We start from the raw sequence: 18443 nt of genomic DNA, 5'->3' as shown, positions 1-18443 counted from the left end.
GAGCGGCTAAATTCTCACCTGAGCCCGTCTGTGATCTGATCAGAGCGTCCTTCCCTTGTAGCAATCTGGGAATGGTCTCCTTCTGAACACTGGGCGGGTTGAGAGACAAAGTGAGACCAACAACAACAACAACAACAAAAATAAGTCAGAAGGCAAACAAGGCAACTGTCCCACCAATAAGCTGTGTTCGATCTGCCCTTGGAGCCTGTAACATTTCCACGTCGCACTTTTCACCGTTACTCATAGCTGGTGATGCTTTTTATCTGGTATGCTGGGTTGTTTTCTGAGCTTTTGTGGAGATACACGAACCAACATCGACATGCACTACATAATTTAGTAACTGAAGGGGCTTCGGTTGATTCTGCTTTGCATGACTGTCTTTCTGTAGACATGATAGCTTTATTTGATCCTTGGGTGCACGTGTATACACAAAAACACTCAAGAATAAAATAGCTTTACTTCTGAGAATATATACTGTATACAGCATGTATACATGTACACGCACAAATATAGGAGAAAAAGACAAAGGTAGAGGGAAAAGAGATAGGCTTTGCATCATTCCACTGTGTGCATGTATGTATATAAATGCACACACCTAAAATGACTTTCGCTTAGTCTGGTATGTGTCTGTACGCATACAGGTATTTGTTTGAATATATTTCATGCATTCATATGCCCCAAACAAACATAAATCCTTCTACCTGGTCATGCTGGATAGTTTCAAGGAAGAGATTATTGTTGAAGTCTGATAATAGAAAAAAATAAATAAATGTAAAGGATAGGGCTGGAGTTGTATTATGACCACAGTTACATTAGGCTCAAAGATTAGTTTAGCATAATACTTGATTGTACTTAACGTTGGTTTGTTTAAACACTGCTTATTGAAAAAGCTATTGTGTTTGAGTTCCCTTCCCACATTAACTTATAAAGCAAAGATCGGTGTCTACACAGAGCCAAAAGATGATATACTGTGTATTGTCATATATCTCTGACATCTCTATGCAACTACTTAGCTGTGCCATTCGCACAATAATACAATGCATATCATTTTGACATCTTCAATGGTATAGAAAACCAGGTAAGATAACCTTTATTGTCATTTTTTTACTGTGGAAACACTGGTACAAAAATGAAATTCTGTTGCCTGCTCTGAAAAGTATATACATCTACCAATACCCATGCATAACACATATGGTATAATTCCATGACCAAAAATGTTCTTCCTGAAAACAGTCTGAATAAAAGGAAAGATTCATTGAAACATTGCTGTACACCTGTCCGAAAGGAAAGAACTTTACCAAGTGAGGATGGAGACCCAGCTGATCAAAGGAATCTGAGGTGAAAATCTCCTCTTGAACTTGTTTCACGGCAGTTCTAGATAAGAAGGAAATCAACCAAGGAACCAATCAAAAGTTGGCATAAAACAAACTTGTTTTGTCAAAGATTAAACCCAGAACTTCACATCATGATACAACCACCATTACAGTTTCAAAATCCAAAATGGCAGTTACATTAACAAAGCAACAGATAATATAGTTTACAATTCATCTTTTCCTTCGATTTAGTGAAGAGAAGTACCTCTGTAAGTCGGGGATTTCTGGATTGTTTTTAAAGAGGCTGGAAGTCTTTACAAAGGGTCTCTTGCTGAAGTCGTCTTCTCTGGCTTCAGGTGAAAGCTTTTCCGGAGACGATCCTGGCGGCCCAGTTCCCTTATTGTGATTTGGGGGTATTTTCCGTAGCTTTTTGGTCCAGGCCACCGGAGGAGCACACTTCTTTTTTACAGGAGTGACTTCTTGTGTGCTTTCTAATGTTCTTTTCATGGCCTGAGAGCAGAAAAGAAAGGGATGAAGGAAATACATTCACAGAAAGATGGTTTTGTATACTAACTATTGTCTGGGGAAATCATGGGTCTGGAGGTTAAATCGACTGTTGAGGGAACAAGATACGTATGTCTAGCCTATCCAAGAGAAGGATTGGGGGTGAGGAGGATGTGATAGCTCAGGTTTTCCAGTACTTGAGGAAACTATAACGAAGAGTGGGGTCAACCTATTCCCCCAAAGCACCCGAGTGCAGGACAAGAAGCAACAGACGGAAACTAACCAAGGAGAGAAGCAACCTAGAACTAAGGAGGAATTTCCTGACAGTGAGATCAATCAATCAGTTGGACAGCTTAGCTTCAGAAGTTGTGGGGCTCTATCAGTCGAGGTTTCCAACAGAAGACTAGACCATCATTTGATCAGGATGGTATAAGGTCTCCTCCCTTGAGCAGAGGGTTGGACTACAAGACTTCCAAAGTCCCTTCCAACCAACCCTAGGATTCTATCTTCCCTGAACACCATTTTGAATGAAGCAAGCCATCGAATCCAACAGGCATGCCAGCTCCAAACATTCTCCAGTGAGGAAATCCAACGTGACAACTCACGGGCACCGTTTTCAGTTGCCAAAAAGGAGCCGGGAACGATGGGTGTTGCAACCCACCGCATAAGGTACCTGGGGAAGCCAAAAGATTCAGAGCAGGAAGGAACCTCGGAGGTCTTCTAGTCCAACCTCTTGCTCAAGCAGAAGACCCTATGTATCATTTCAGACAAATGGCTGTCCAGTCTCTTCTTAAAAGCCTCCAGGGATGGAGCAGCCACCACCTCTGAAGGGAAGCCCTTCCACTTTTTAATTAATAATAATTAATAATTCTACTTTTTAATGGTCTTTTAGTCCAACCCACTGCTCAAGCAGGAGACCCTATATATCATTTCAGACAAATGGCTGTCCAGGTGTCCCGTTGCAACGCATCCCTTCTGTACAAACCAACATCCGTCTCTCTCCCCCCCTCCCAACCCAACCCCCATTTCCTCAGTTGCAACAAGCCTACCTTTTTCCCGCGGCCCCATTGTGGGTTGGGGGCTCTCCGTCCTGCAGGGGGGCGGCGGCGGCACCTAAGCAGAGGCAACGTGCTGATATTAATAAGCAACCCTTCGTCCGAAGCCATGGCTAGGCGAACCCAGCTCCGGTAGACGATTCCTGCACGGGGAGGTTCGGCTTCCAAGATTTGCAAAGGGCTCCTCTAGCGGGAGAGAGGCCGCAGCAGAGCCAGGAATGCAACTGGAAAAAAATATTTGTAAAAAATTAATAATGAGGATAATTGCAAACATGCAGTCAGTCCATTCCTGCAACCCACGTGGGAACATTGCCCGGGAGAGGACTCCCTGTATAGGTGGCTAGTGGATGGCCTTGCTAAAAAAAAATTAATAATAATCCAAACCAACCCACTTCGAATGAGCTGGAAAGTCCCATCTCCCCCCTTCATCTCGGATGCTGCTCCTTTTTATTCTTCTCTCCCAGCCATATCAGCGGTGTTTTCTCCAACAGGAACCTGCTGGGGGAGGGGGGGTTGAAAATTAGAGGTGAGCTCTCAATCTGAGGGGATGGGAGGAAATTTTTTTTTAAAAGAGGTGAGACTGGACAGCCGCTGGGATGGTACAGGGTCTCCTGCTTGGGCAGGGAGTTGGACTAGAAGACCTCCAAGGTCCCTTCCAACGCTGTTCTGTTAAGCACAGGAAAGAGTTCCTTTCCAGGCAGGCAATGGTATAGTCGCGCTTCGGGACATTCTCGCCCTCCCACCCGTCCCGGGGGAGGGTCCTTTCTCGCGGCGTCGCGCGCGGCGCCTGCGCTCTGTTGCCCGGCGGCAAGATGGCGGCGGCGGCGGCGGCAGAGCAGAGCCCGTCGGACGGGACGGCCGCGTCCCCCTCGCCGTCGCCGCCCGACGGGGCCGAAGAGCTGGGGAAAGAGGACGAGGCGGCGGCGGCGGCGGCGGCGGCGGAGGGCAGGGCAGGCCCCAGCAGCCGCGCCGGGTTCCGGGTGACGGCGGTGCGGCGCGACCCGGCGGTGCGGCTGCAGCACAGCGTGAGCGGCTCGGAGCCCCTGGCCTGGTCCGAGGACCACCGCGTGTCGGTCAGCACCGCCCGCAGCGTGGCCGTCCTCGAGCAGCTGAGCGACATCCGCGGCGGCGGCGGAGGGGGCAGCGACCTCGTCATCCATCGCACGGCCGTGCCGGCCCCCAACGCCGCCTGTCATCTCAAGGTGGGCCCGGGGAACTCCCTGCCACTGGGTGGAGGAGGGGGGGCGAGGGGAGGCCTAGGTGGGCTTCTCCTCCTCTCCTCTTCTTCCTTCCTCTCCTTTTCCTCCTTCTCTTCTTTTTCTTTGCTCCTCTTCCTCCTTTCCTTTTCCTCATTTCTCTTCCTCCTCTCCTTCTCTTCCTCTTCTTCCCTGCTTTCCTCCTCTTCCTTTTTCTTTCTTCCTCCCCTCCTTCCCTTTCCTTCTCTTCCTCCTCCTCTCCTTTTCCTTCTCCTTTTTCTTTCCTCTTTCTTTCCCCGTCCTCTTGAACGCTTCCTTGGCTCCCTACCCAATGGAGGGGATTAATGGGAGCTGGAGTCGAAGGCCCCATAGCTATGGAAAGAATAGCCAGGGCATCAAATCCAAGGATGAAGGATTGACGCCTCTTTTGGACTACCGCGATTATGTTCTTTGGCTGCCTAGGAATGAGGAAAGCCCTCGCCTGAATGAAGATGGGGGCTACACTTACTCTGGGTAGCGATAAAATAACATTTGTTGTTTGGGTTGTCGATTAGGGGTATTGTTTGCTGCTTGATTTGCTGGCCTACTGTTAATCTGGGTGTTCATCTCTGTCCATCTGAGTGTTGATTGCTGGTGAAGTTTTTTGGTCTTTTTGCTTCCTTTTGGTCTTTTCGGTTGTATCTTTTGTGTGGTGTGCTTATGGCTGATTGCCAGTCTTCCAGGGATTCCCTTGTCGGGTTTTGGACTTGGTTTGATCTAGGTCTGTATACAGTTCAGACGGGGGTTGAGCCTGTGCACCACATGTTATCAGTAAATCAGTACTTAGATTTTTTTTTTCTCTGTAGTGCTTCATTCCTCATGTGCTGCGATCAATACTTAGCGAGGCACATCCTGGGTGGAAGAAAAAAAAACCTTTTATCATTTTGAATTGCATTGTAAAACCTCTTCTCTCCCCCCGCAACAGGTTGGTTCCAAAAAGGAAGTCGCCGAATGCAAACACAAGTTTGCGAATTCCAACGATCCGGTCGTCAGCCAGACATTCACCTTAGACAGAGTCTTCAATCCGGAAGGGAAATCTCTGTCCTCGATGCGAGGCTTCCGATACTGCAGCTGGTCTCCGCTGGGTTGCGACGCCAACGGCCGGTGTCTCTTGGCTGCGTTGACCATGGACAATCGACTGACCATCCACGCTAACCTGAACAGACTTCAGTGGGTGCAGTTAGTTGACTTGACCGAACTCTACGGAGAGTGCCTGTACGAAAACAGCTACAGGCTTTCTAAGACACAGGAGCCTTTTCAGGAAGACCTGGGGAACTTTGCCGAATTCCAGAGGAGGCACAGCATGCAGACGCCGGTCCGCATGGAATGGTCCGGCATTTGCACCATCCAGCAGGTGAAGCACAACAACGAGTGCCGGGAGGTGAGCAGCGTCCTCCTGGCCGTGGTCTTCGAAAACGGGAACATTGCGGTGTGGCAGTGCCAACTCCCGTTCCTGGGCAAAGAATCCATCTCGTCTTGTAACACCATCGAGTCGGGCATCTCCTCGCCCAGCGTCTTGGCCTGGTGGGAGTACGAGCACAGCAACCGGAAAATGAGCGGGCTGATCGTGGGCAGCGCTTTCGGGCCGGTGAAGATCCTCCCGGTCAACCTCAAAGCTGTCAAAGGTTACTTCACCTTGAGACAGCCGGTGGTTTTGTGGCAGGAAGTGGACCACCTGCCTGTGCAGAACATCAAGAGCATTCCTCTCTATCACCCCTACCAGAAGTGCAGCTGCAGTTTGGTGGTGGCGGCGAGAGGCTGTTACCTCTTTTGGTGTCTCCTCTTGATATCCAAAGCGGGCTTGAATGTCCACAACTCCCACGTGACCGGGCTCCACTCGTTGCCTATCGTCTCCATGACTGCCGACAAGCAGAACGGCACCGTCTACACCTGCTCTGTAGACGGGAAGGTCCGGCAGCTGGTCCCCATCTTCACCAACCTCGCCCTCAAGTTTGAGCACCAGCTGATCAAGTTGTCGGATGTGCTGGGCTCCATCCGCAGCCACGGCATCGCCGTCAGCCCCTGCGGCGCTTACCTGGCCGCCATCACCACCAAGGGCATGGCCAACGGGCTCCACCCCACCACCAAGACCTACCAGGTTCAGTTCGTCACCCTGAAGACGTGCGAGGAAGCCGCGGCCCAGTTGCTGGAATCGCCCATCCAGAACCTTTACCGGCAAGTCGACCTCACCGATCTGGTGCGCTGGAAGGTCTTGAAAGAGAAGCAGATCCCGCGCTTCCTGCAGGAAGCCCTGGATCAGAAGATCGAGCGCTCGGGGTCCACCTACTTCTGGCGCTTTAAGCTCTTCCTCCTGCGGGTTTTGTCCCAGTCGCTGCAGACCCCGCCTTCGGAGGCCCTGTGGAGGCCCAGCCACGAGGACACCAAGGTCTTGATCGTGGACTCCTGTGAGGCAGCGGGCAGCGAGAAGGAGCCTTCAGAACAGGGCAGGAAGGGTCCGAGTGAGGCCCAGAAAGGCCAGGAGTCCCAGTTGGCCCCCTCGACTGGCGGGTCCCAGGAGCAGCTGACGGAAGAGAAGATGCTGGAGATCCAGGCCCAGATGGAAGCGGTCGAAATGCACCTGACGCGGGAACACATGAAGCGCGTGTTGGGCGAGGTCTACCTCCACACGTGGATTACGGAGAACACCAGCATCCCCACCAGGGGCGTCTGTGATTTCCTGACTTCCGACAAAAGCTACGAGGACAGGACAGCGCGGGTGAGGGTGGGAGAGGGGCACCTGGACCGCGGAACCGTTTTTGGGGGGTGGGGGTGGAAATATCCTGACCAGCCGGTTTTCCATGCACTGTGAGGTCGTAAAGTGAGGCAAAACTCGCTTAACTGCCTTGCTTAGGAGTGGGGATTTGGGGCTCAGTTGTGGTCTACCGTCACCTGTGGGACCTCCCTTCCCCCCCACTTCTTATCAGTAAGAGTCACGGTGGCGCAGTGGTCAGAGTGCAGTACTGCAGGCTCCTCCTGCTGACTGCCGGCTGCCTGCAATTTGGCAGTTCGAATCTCACCAGGCTCCAGGTTGACTCAGCCTTCCCTCCTTCCCAGGTGGGTCAAATGAGGACCCAGATTGTTGGGGGCAAGAGGCTGACTCTGTAACCCACTTAGAGAGGGCTGTAAAAGCCCTGTGAAGCGGTACATAAGTCTTGAGTGCTATTGTGATCACCTTAAACTCCATTTTAAGCAGATTTATTTATTTTGGGGGACGGATGGATGGATTGTTCCATCTTCAGCTCTTCATAAACCTCTCCTTCTGCGTCTGTCTCTCCTTATAAGCCCCGTTGCAATGTTTCCCCAGGTGCTGATTGGGCACATTTTAAAGAAAATGAACAAGCAAACTTTCCCCGAACGCTGCAGTTTGTGTAAAGAGATCCTGCCCTTCACGGACCCCAAACAGGCTGTTTGCTCCAATGGACACGTTTGGCTCAGGTTTGTTAAACGTTCCCTGGGACATTTTTCTTCTTTCTTTTTCTCCCCCAACTTAACGGTGTCTGAAGAAGAGGCTCAGTCAGCTAAGCTGGACTTTCTTGGTGGTGGTTGGTTTTTTTTTTTTTTTTTTTGTCCTTTGAAAATGTTTCCCTTCTCATCCAAGGAGCTTCTGTCCCAATTTAATTTGTACTTCGAACAAAAACGAGCTCATTAGGTAGAAAATACTTTTAGAATGGGGTGATAACCTGGGAAGCTTTTCCTCTTATATAAACCTCTTTTTGTTATTCAGTGGTGACTGAAACTGAGCTTTCTCCGTAGGATTCAAGGTTGACTCAGCCTTCCATCCTTCCGAGGTGGGTAAAATGAGGACCCAAAACTGTTGGGGGCAAGAGGCTGACTCTGTAAAGCCCCTTTGAAGCTATATATAAATCTTAAGTGATATTGCTATTACAGCTATGCATTGGAGATAGATTTAATTTATTCCAATTTAGTGGGAATTCAGTTGGAATTTGCACCGCCCGACTGCAAATCAAATCTTAGTTTACATGACACCTGAAACCCAGGTTACTAGGACAAACCAGCTTTGGCTGGGTTCACCCTTCCTAACGGTGTTTGTTTTGGTAGTTTAGCCAGGTGATATGAACCCAGGCCTATTATTTTTATTTTTGTCACAGCTGTCGCTAAGGGATGAGGCAGTAAAAATCAGACCCATCCTTCTGGTTATGTTTCTGTGCCCCCCCCCACCTTAAACCAAATCACCTGGAAATTTAGAACACCTATCCCACAGTGGATTAAATTTTGTTTCCCCATTGCTCAGCTACCGGTGCAAACCCCGTTCGTTTGATTAGTGTCCAATTCAATGTATTGGCGCAGGTTAGAAAAAGGCGACCACATTTAAGCTCTGTTGTGAACTGAGCCTGTTATCATTGCCCCTTTTCTCTCCCCCCCTCAAATAATGTTCTCACTTCAGGTGCTTTTTAACCTACCGGGCCTGCCAGAGTTTAGTTTACAGGAGATGTTTGCTCCGGGATAGCATCGCTCGCCATTCCACTTCAGAAGGTGAGTTTTCTTACGGCTTAAAAAGTCTCCAAAATCTGGGAATTTTCTATCCCCGGGCAGGTGGCTTACCAACTTTTTATTTCCTTCAAGGAGTATGAAGAATTCCAACCTCTGTTGGGATCTGAGTCTTACCTCTGCCCAGCCCAAATAATCACAGATTCAATTGTTTCACCTCTTTCTTGAGTCTTGGCTATGTTCCTCCTTCTTTTATTTCAAAACCTGCTTGAAACCTAACGGTGGAAAGTGTGCGCCTGCGAATAAGACCTTATGGCTCTCTTCACCCCACCTCACCTCTAAAATGGCAGAAGGAGGTCAAATTGCACCCTGTTTTTTGGGGGGGGTCCAATATATTTTGAAGAAAGGGATAGCTTTTTCCCAAGATCGTTAGTCTTAACTTCCTCTTTGCTGTATAAGCACATAATCGCTGAAACCTTTAAGGACGGTTTGCTCTTTTAACACCTGGTGCGTCTCAGGTGTCTTCCTTTTTTCCCTTGTTTTGTCCTTCAACAACATCTGTTCTTACTTCCAGATCCCGAGTGGATCAAGAGATTACTGCAGGGGCCCTGCATTTTCTGTGACTCGCCTGTTTTCTAGAGAATGACTCGAGACGACGAGCTTGGAGAAGTGGTCCCTAGTGGTTAAAGCACCAGCCAGCGTCGGATCTGCGCGAAAGCTCGCTCTTGACCTGGAAAACTCTGCAAATTTGAGCTAGAGAAGCTCGCCCCTTTTCGGGAGATGCCAAGGTCTTGTCTTAAATCCCATCACCTCTGTGTTTGAAATGCTTCTGGACTCCATTCAGGTTCAAGGTCGCCACTTGGTGGGGTTTTGACCATTAAGTTCTGGAATCAGGGACCACCTTGTTCCACCCAGAAGATGCTAACGATGGGAGCAATTGTCTAATTTGTCCAATCGAGGAGGTCACTTCTCGACGGCTGGAGGGCAACGTGGACTCCGTTCCTTCCCTTGGTTAACGCCTAACCGACGGTGGCACTTACTGAACTGGAGACTGTTAAATTATTACAGACAATGAATGAGTTTTTGAATTGTTTCAGAGAAGAAGAAGAAGAAGAAGAAGAAACTTGCATGCCTGTAGTCAGGGAAGAAAGATGAGCAAGGCCTCTTTCGGGGGAAAAATACTTCCAGGCAGCTAAATACCCTCCGAACCGTTACTTTAAATGAGCCAATTGCCTTGTGATTGTAATATTTTAAGTATCCATGTTTCGACTTTGATTTCCTCGCCTGCGGTCAATCCTTCTTCTCCCATCGCCTCTCCTTCTCAAATGTTAATCCCAGTTAATCCTGGCTGTGCGTCCATGGGAATACATTTCTCACCCTCCCCTCCACGTTTGGAACATTCTCAGCAGCTCAGACCCGTTGCAAACGTTTGATCTGAGCAATTCGGGGTTATTAAACCCCCAAAACACCCCAAAAACCATTCACGTAGTTCCTGACTCTAGTGAAGCTTTTGCTTTGAAAAGCAAAGGCAGCAAATTAAACTCTTGCCCTTGTGTTTCTATCCCACCCAAATCAAAGCAGTGTTAAGAAAAAATCCAGGTGTTCCTCTATTCCCTTCAGGATGATACTTGACTCTAAATGTTGGGGGGTGTGTGTGTATGTATATATATATATATATATATATATATGTTTGTGTGTGTGTGTGATTTTGTGTATTGTCTGCTATCGCAGCCACTGGGTGACATGAAGCCATCGGTAAATAAAGCAACACACAACTTTGCTGGTGTGTGTGCGTTAACGAAATGTTGACTCTCTTGTGTGATCCCCACAAAGGGTGGGATGGCTTGTGTGTTTGTTGTGTAGATGGTGGCCTCACGTACAGCAAACGTTGAGGAACTCTGAACATTTTCCAAGGAAGAAAAATGAATAAAAACCTCTTTTCAGTGGTTTTCTTGCTTTTTTTTTTTTTTGGTTATCTTTGTGGTGCTGTTTAATGGTAATTACATCTCCCCCCCACCCTCATTTTTTCAAGCAATTTTTCCCTTTCAACTTTACAGGCAGTCCTCAACTTACAACTGTTCATTTAGTGACCGCCTGAAATTGCAAACGCACTGGAAAAAAATTAATCAGTCCTCACACGACCGTCACGTGATCAAAATTCAGGCGCTTGGCAACGGCCTCGTATTTACGACGGCTGGCAGGGTCCTGGGGAGGGGAGGGGAGGGGGTGTCACAACCTTATGAGCAAAGCCAACGGGGGAGCCAGATTCGCTCAGCAGCGTGACTCGCTTACCGATGGCAGCGATTCACATGACAACGGCGGCGGGAAAGTTCGTAACGCGGGGCAAAAACTCGCTGGACCGACGTTTCGCTTAGCAACAGAATTTAAGCTACCTGTAATAGCAGACACGCCCCCCCCCTCCCAGAGAGAGACCCACTCAAGCCCACTCTCCTTCCCAAGGTTCACTGGGGCTCCCCGCTCCCAGAATGAGTGTGTGTGTGTGTGTGTGTGCCAATTCTGAAAAATTAGGAAATGGGAGGGGGGGGAAAAAGGCCAAATCAAAGCACTCGTCACGGTCGCCCCATCCTGTTTATCTCCTCATCTCCTTGGCCAGTGCTTACTTAGCCACAATCAGATGCTAATCAAATCTGTCGCGGGTCCCAAATTGGTTTGGAAAGGTCGTTGTCCAATTATAAAAACCTAATTCCTTTTTCTTGCCTGCTGAACCTTTGCTATCGTGGGCATGTGTGTATGTCTGTCTCTCTCTCTCTCTCTTAACTATGCAAAGGCCTCGTAAGCATTCCCTGGTAATTAAATGAATGTCAATTGTTTTAGCGCTTTCCGAGGGAGAGTCCTATACGAATATTAGCATGGTCTCCTAACCCAGGACGGCCTACACTTCAGGCGGAGCGCACGCCCTCCGGGGGGGGTCATCCGCTGACCCGAAACTCGGCGGAAAGACGCGCCGGCTGCATTTCAATGAGGCCGGGATGCTTGGCTGGGGTTTTCTGCACACTCAGCTGAGCGGAACTAATATTGCCGGGCGCATATAGATGAAAGAAAGAGGGAGGGAAGGAAGGAAGAGCGAAGGCTCGATGGCGAAAATTAATTAAACAGATGTACCTGTCTAATTAAAGGCCCTGTTGCCGTGCCTTGGACCCTGCCTTGTGCACAGCAAACAGTATTTAAATGCGTGGGCGAAGCCGTTTTCCTTATCAATATTTAGTAGCGGGACTCTGATGCGGGCGATATTAGCAAGATGTAGTTCCTTTATTTATTATTAATAGCCAGCTGTCCAATTTATGCACAGCGGTGTATCTTTGCCACCAGTGGGGGCAGGAAGCAGGCACTCGCGTCAGCAGCCGGTGGGGAAAAGAAGAGAAGGGTTACAAACCCTTCAGGATTGAGCCCCGGGGGGCCCTGGTTTGGGGAGGGGGGTCTGTGTGTGCTGGCGACGTGGCTAGGAAGGGGCTTAGTAAGCTCAGGTGGCCTAAAGGAAGACGGAGGATCCCCGAGTCCATGGGTTAGCCTTGCCTGTGCAACCGCGTGGGCCAATTCTACTAGATTTCTTCTTCAGACTCTGCGGCAGAATCTTGCCGGTTTGAAAGGATTCGTCCCCCACTGTCTCTTTTGCAGCCTGAGGCACTGGAGAGATTCCTTTCCTCCCCTTGTGATGCAGCTCCGGGCTACGCCTCCTCTTATCCGACCGTCTCCTAGGCAGCTTCTCTTCCTCCCCGAGGTTCTTCCTCGCATACCATTACAGGCGTCCTCGACTTACGACACACAAGGGAGCCCAAAATCCCCGTGGCTAAGCCAGAACGGAATCTTTGCACCCCTTCTCCCCTCCCTTTCTGTGGGCAGCTCTAAAATGATCATAGAAATATTTTTATGAGTTGGCAGTCAAGTTTGAAGACCCCTGTTCTTAAAGGGTGAAAAATGACCCTAAGTCCTTTTTTTCTGCGCCATTTTAACTTTGAACAGCCACTAAATGAACGTTGGTAAGTCAAGGACTACCTGGGCCACATGGATGCCAAGGCAGCTCACCTGTTAAAACAGCCAGAGAGCTGTGGGGACTCCTTGTTGGAAATTTCAGCGCCTACAAGAACAGCGAAGGAGAAAGGCAAAATTATGCCGAAGAATGCGTGGAGGTGAGAGGCAAGGGCTGGATCCTATTCAGGCGGTGTGCTGAATGTTGCCCGGACCCACATATCCCCACACAACGGCGCTACTTGACAACCTGAAAGCCATGCGCAACAGGTGCAACCAACCAAGGTTGGCATATTCCATAAAGGGCATTTTTAAGACTCGCCAAGGTGGCACCGGGAATAAAAATAAAATAAATTTTAAAAAGCTGGAGTGCCATTGTCTGGGATTCAAGAAGCTTTTAATAATGTTATCTGCACAATTTAAACCAAACCAAGGGACCAAACTGGAAAGAAATTAAGTTTTTCAGCAAACACAGCAGGAGTGAAGGGAAAACGCTGGCTTCGTCCACTTTCTTCCCACTTAACAATTCAAATATTTTTTAAAAAAACTTCACGGTGGGGAGAACAAAGGGATAAACAGATCACGATTTAATTTGGGGAAGGGGACACCTATCCCTGTCCTTCACAAGTGTCACCCTTTCTCCTCCAAATAGCTTTAAGCAGGATCGCGTGAGGGTTGTGTGAAAAGAGCTGCTTGGTCTCTCTACACAGGAAGAGAAATCAGAAACGAACCTAAAATAAAACTACTCGAGTTTTAAGAACATCCAACTCAGTTTATGGCTTCGCTTGGACTTCCTTATTTAAGAAACTTCAAATTACTCCTTTAAAAAAAAAAAAAACTCTTAGATGGAGAGTTAAGTTTCAGCTTCCTTACTACGGGGGCTGAGCTACTTACAGATCCCAGATCTCTTTAACTGGCAGTGGGTTGATCATGTAACTCTCTATGTACTCGAATATCGTCTGGGGGTCTTGGTCGCCATTGATAAATATCGCATCTTCGAAATATTCTTCCAGGCTGCTAGAAAGCCTGAAATACAAGTCGACTTTGCTCCTGATGGTCTGTTCCATCTCCTTTGGATTGATCAGCAGGCGGTCATTGATTTCCTTCGTAATGGCCGGTTTGTACAGCGTGTGGTATCTGGAAAGTGGCAGAAAACTCAGGAAAAGGAAGGCGTGGCACAAAGTCCCTGCGCGCGTTAAGTGTTTTATACCAGCTTTAAAACAAATCTGCTGGTTGGTTCACGGCCGAGTTGAGCCCAAAGATGGGGAGGCCAAATAGCTCATGGGGAGCGGGAGTGTGGCTCCACTGGCTGTGGAAGAAACTGAGGAAGGACAAAGTCCGGCTGGGCAGAGCAGGGCAGAGGTAGAGCAAAGCAGAGGGAATTCAAAGGAAGACCCAGGCCCACCCCCTCTTCATCCTAGGGCACGCAGGGAGGAACAGAGAAAGGAGCAACGTGGGTTGTATGGCTTATGGGGGAGGAAAGGGCCCTGATTCCCTTCATAAGCTGCAGCTGGGAACACATGTATAAAAAAGGCAAGCTGCGTGCAGCAGACTGTTGGGAGCAAACATGACTTTATCTTGTATCGTCATGGCTTATCCGTGTTCCTGGTGTCTTCCCAACTGTGTGAGTTTTACCGTGCTTTCAAGTCTGAAATTTCTGCTCCTGCCCTGCCAAACAAATTACTTCACTTTGATTTGTTTGGATTTTAAGTTACAGTTTGTGTTGACCATGTTTTGGACTAAATTCTCTGCAGCCAAAAGCTGTTCCTGGGAGAGCTTTTCTCCACCCCCAACCTTGACATTGGGGGCAAAGTTGGAGATAATAAAGGGACTCCTGCCGATTATCTGACTGTGTTGCCTTTGTGCCACGTCCCTTTGGGTCACCACGTTGTCGTTCTTCCACACGCCCTACACACATCACACACCCTAGCAATGTCAGGCAAAGCCACTAACCTTTCCCCGCTGACTGGATCCACCATGGAGTAGGACAGGCGCTCGAGAATGGTTTCCGCTGGGACGTTCAGGAAAAAGACCCTGCAATGAAGAAGGATTGAGGTGAAGGACGATTTCAACGGCAGAAAGAGCAAGCCGGTTGCTTTGAAGGACAAGCCGGTCCTTCAGAGTGAGTTTGCACAATGAAGAGCGTCAGGATTCGCTTAATGACTGAACTTCACTGAATAGTTGCAGGGATTTGTTCAACTGTGTCCCCCCAACCCCCAAAAAACCCCAATTATAAAATCAGGATCACTTAACAGCCTCAGGATTTGCTTAATGATGGAAGGGATTCGCCTTAGCCACCATGGCAGAAAAAAAAACAGCTCACACAACAGGACGCAACTCATTCAACAACCGCCTTGCTTGCTGTGGTCATAAGTCCAGGACTGCCTCTACTTCACCTCACCTCCTCACCACAGGGCGAACGTCCGGTACAATGCAGTTTGCGTTGTGTCAACCCAGCCACTCGGTCACAAGAACGCAGGCGGCACCCTGATGGTTTTTGAACTCGCGCCCAATTTACAAGGATTAATTCAGATTTAATTTAAATTTAGATTTCAGTTTAGCAGCGGGTGGGGTGTGTGTGTGTGTGAAAAGGCTTTCTGGAATAGCCGTTCTCTGAGCTTTCTTTCCCCCCGTGCAGTTTCTCGGCTTGGCTTTTATGCTCTAATTTTTTTTATTATTATTATTATTTCTTTTTCCGCTTTGGTGTGCTGCCTCTCAGGCTGGTAAGCTTGAGACATTCCACCAAAAGGAACATTTTACATCTGCTGGAGAGACTCAAATCAGATGAAAGAGAGAGCTTTCTTCCCCGTGCCAAGCACAGAAGAGATTAGGTGGCGCCTTTGTAGAACCTAAAGTTATGAAAATCATTCCTGTTTGCTCCTTCCTTTACAGATAATAATTTCGATTCCCATTGCGGGATTTATTTATTTATTTTAAGGGGGGAAAAAAACAGACGAGAAACACAAACAGAAACTCAGCAAAAAAAAAAAAAAACCGCCGAGAAAAATCTAATGATTTCTGAAGACAGGAGAAGAATATAGAGTTTCCAACTGTCTTTTATCCTTTACACTCCAAACATTTTGTTTCAGCTTTGTTTCCGTTGCCCAACAACACTAAGGAAACACAATTGTCAGAATGAATAACTTGTGACAACGTGTCTCCGGATGAATATCCTCGCAGAGAAAGGAAGAAAGGGGGTGTGTGGAGGGTAGAAGGCGGGGGGGGGGGGAGAAAGAAGACGGCTGTTTGTATCGCCCCGATAATTGATACTCTTCCCCCATTATATTTTCCAAATCAACAAAACAAAACACACACAAAAAGGGAAAGGCATCTCAAGAAAGCTTGTCGGGAATGAGGGAAAAGGGGAGGGAGTCGAAAACAACGAAAAAAAGAGCTTCTTTGCGAAGCCACTAACAAAACACATCTTGGACACGTCTTGTCAAAAATGCGCTTTTCGTCTTCCGATATGTGTATGTTTGGGGTGTCTGTCTTATTATCCACTGTGGTGTCAGCAGGCAAGGCAAGTTGATGGAAGAATGGGAAAAGTGAGGGGGGTGGGGGATTCCCATCTTCTGCCTAAAAATGACCAGGATCAGACTGGTTTGTTTCCTGGCATCACCTATCGCCAGGTGAAGAACACGACAAGCGAGACGTGGAGACCCTCGAAAGAGTGCAGAGAAGAGCAATGAAGATGATTAGGGGGCTGGAGGCTAAAACATAGGATAAACGTAGGTTAAAGGCTCTGGATTGTAGGAGGTGACCAAGGTGTGCCCGAAGGAGGGGCAAAACACATCATCAGTCTCAAGTCCCTGCGTGCCCAGAAGAGTCCTATTCTTAAGCCTGAAACGCACTGACGTTCCCCATCGTAAGCCACGGCGGTCACTACTATCAGTGGTAGGATTCAAATTTTTTTTACTACCGGTTCTATGAGAGTGCACTTTGCGCACGTGCGCACACTTCTATGGCAGCACGGGTGAGTAAAACAGCTGAGGTGTGGCAATTCGCTCTGCTACATGAATCAGCTGAGCTAAGGGCAGAGCCAACTGCTCACCGGAGCTACCGGTTCAATAGAACCGGTGTGAACCGGCAGCTTCCCACTACTGCACCATATGTGTACTGCAGTGATGGTATTCTACCGGTTCGGTCCGGTTCCGGGCCTGGCTAGTCTAGTGAAGAGAAGGACCAGGGGAGACAGGAGAGCAGCCTTCCAATATTTGAGGGGCTGCCACAGAGAGGAGGAGGAGGGGGCCAAGCTATTCTCCAAAGCCCCTGAAGGCCAGACAAGGAACAATGGATGTAAACTGAACAAGGAGAGATTCAACCTGGAAATAAGGAGGAATATTTTGACAGTGAGAACAATCAACCTATGGAACAGAAGTTGCCTTCAGAAGCTGTGGGAGCTTGAGACTTGCGACTTTCAAGAAGAGATTTGCCATTTGTCAGAAATGGTGTCAGGCCTCCCGCTTGGGCGGGAGGGTTGGACTAGATGACCTATCCTTCCAACTCTGATTATCCGTTATCATAATATCCCCTCGATGAAGTTCCCCAAAGGAAGGAGGTTTGGGGTTTTAAATTCTGCGACTCACCCAGTAGTCAACCTGAGAAAACGTGGAAGCTTCTTCTCCACTCTAGGAACGTAACCCAAGATGGCCTGCTTACTCTGGCCTTCGCACGGAGCGAACATTTGAAGGGGTTGAGGCTCATCCGCACACTTCCTCGTTCGTTCCCTTCTTCCACCTGGCAGGCGAGGTCCACCAGCTTCCCAGAGGGGCCTCCCGCCTCCTTCCCTGGTTGTTATGCACGGCTCTCTCCCTCCTTACTCTCGTTTGTTATTCCATCATGGGGAAATTCCCCCCGGGGAAGTTGTTCTGATGGCACTTGACGGAGCAGGGAAGAAAAGGAAGCCCACGACTTGGATGCTGTTTAGCCCCCTCCTCACTTTGCTGGCACGGCAGGAGGGCGGGTGTGTGTGTGTGTTCCTTCACAGGCGGGTTTGGGAGAGGCTAAGGCCTGCGTGGTTGGGAAGAGCCAGAGGGAGAACTTGGTGGGAGTCCAGTTGGTTTTATGTGGTGTGTGTGTGTGTGTGTGTGTGTGTGTGTGTGTGTGTGTGTGTGTGTGATTTTTTATTTTTTACTTAACCTTGACAAAAAGATAGAAACTGATACAAACAGGAAGGAAGGAAGGAAGGAAGGAAGGAAGGAAGGAAGGAAGGAAGGAAGGAAGGAAGGAAGGAAGGAAGGAAGGAAAAGAGAAAAGGAAGGAAGGGCAGTGAAGGAAGGAAGGAAGGAAGGAAGAAAGAAACAAGGGCAGGGAAGGAAGGAAGGAAGTAGCACAAAAACTTAACTTATAATAACAGAGTTGGAAGGGACCTTGGAGGTCATCTTGTCCAACCCCCTCCTTAGGCAATTGAAAAGACAGAGAAAAGCTAGAAAGGGGAAGAAGTGACTTCCAATATCCTTCACAACGTTTTCAGGCACCGTTACCTTTTAATCTCTCTCTCCCTAAAAGTTACATCATCAGGCTCTTTTCCACCTAAAATAAAATATTTTCCGTTCTTCTCCGAGATCTTTTCCGCCCCCGTTTTACCGGTACCGTCTTATGCTTAACCATTGTCAAGCAGATTCCAGACGGCTTCAACTGCGGGAGAGAGATTTGGCTCGAATCCACGCTATCTTCAAGGTGGCTTTTTCAAAGGGCAACTGGACTCTCTTTGCTCTCTGAAGAAAAAAAGGTTTCCCTTCTTGTCCGAGAAGCTTCTTCAGTTCTGATTTCTTGACTTTGCATCCAAGAAGCTTCCAAGATGCAAGACCCATTAGATAGCTTAAATAAACTGCCTTTCTTTGAAAAGTTTGGAGAAAGCAGCAAATGCGTTCTGTGTGTGGCGTGCATGAGGGGGAAAA

At 48.4% G+C, this 18443-nt stretch overlaps 3 protein-coding genes across 5 annotated transcripts in view; 1 reads left to right on the top strand and 2 right to left on the bottom strand.

The window, feature by feature from the left end:
* Positions 1-3194, bottom strand: part of DDX31 (DEAD-box helicase 31) — a 29608-nt gene extending 26414 nt beyond the window's left edge. For both annotated transcript variants that reach the window (XR_015739772.1, XM_026712293.2), the window contains exons 1-5: positions 2867-3194; positions 1579-1823; positions 1299-1374; positions 702-745; positions 19-89 (exon numbers count right to left, since the gene is read on the bottom strand). Coding sequence is in view for 1 of the 2 variants with exons in the window: in XM_026712293.2 (XP_026568078.1) it covers positions 19-89; positions 702-745; positions 1299-1374; positions 1579-1823; positions 2867-2983 (553 nt within the window). In the remaining variant the exon portion in view is untranslated. The remainder of the gene's footprint in view (positions 1-18; positions 90-701; positions 746-1298; positions 1375-1578; positions 1824-2866) is intronic.
* Positions 3195-3654: 460 nt separating this feature from the next.
* Positions 3655-10504, top strand: GTF3C4 (general transcription factor IIIC subunit 4). The gene is made up of 5 exons (XM_026712292.2): positions 3655-4074; positions 5033-6823; positions 7412-7542; positions 8513-8601; positions 9131-10504. Exons 1-5 carry the CDS (start codon positions 3685-3687, stop codon positions 9193-9195), a joined length of 2466 nt encoding a protein of 821 aa, XP_026568077.1. The 5' UTR covers positions 3655-3684; the 3' UTR covers positions 9196-10504.
* A 2867-nt stretch (positions 10505-13371) lies between these two features.
* Positions 13372-18443, bottom strand: part of AK8 (adenylate kinase 8) — a 44413-nt gene continuing 39341 nt past the window's right edge. For both annotated transcript variants that reach the window (XM_026712447.2, XM_087914289.1), the window contains 2 exons: positions 14497-14577; positions 13372-13680 (listed from right to left, as the gene is read on the bottom strand). In XM_026712447.2, coding sequence (XP_026568232.1) covers positions 13434-13680; positions 14497-14577 — 328 coding nt within the window. In that variant the 3' untranslated portion in view covers positions 13372-13433. The remainder of the gene's footprint in view (positions 13681-14496; positions 14578-18443) is intronic.

Source organism: Pseudonaja textilis, chromosome 17 (genome assembly GCF_049901715.1).
Source record: "Pseudonaja textilis isolate UNSWEBS1 chromosome 17, rPseTex1.2, whole genome shotgun sequence".
NCBI lineage: Eukaryota > Metazoa > Chordata > Lepidosauria > Squamata > Elapidae > Pseudonaja > Pseudonaja textilis.
The sequence above is the reverse complement of the archived record's forward strand: the minus strand, read 5'-3'. Positions and strand labels throughout refer to the sequence as shown.

Excerpts from the sequence above, each read along its gene's own strand:
- GTF3C4 (XM_026712292.2), top strand. The coding sequence starts at position 3,685 with ATGGCGGCGGCGGCGGCGGCAGAGCAGAGCCCGTCGGACGGGACGGCC. Across the intron at positions 4,075-5,032 it reads ACGCCGCCTGTCATCTCAAG|GTTGGTTCCAAAAAGGAAGT; the intron begins GTGGGCCCGGGG and ends CCCCCGCAACAG. Across the intron at positions 8,602-9,130 it reads TCGCCATTCCACTTCAGAAG|ATCCCGAGTGGATCAAGAGA; the intron begins GTGAGTTTTCTT and ends TCTTACTTCCAG.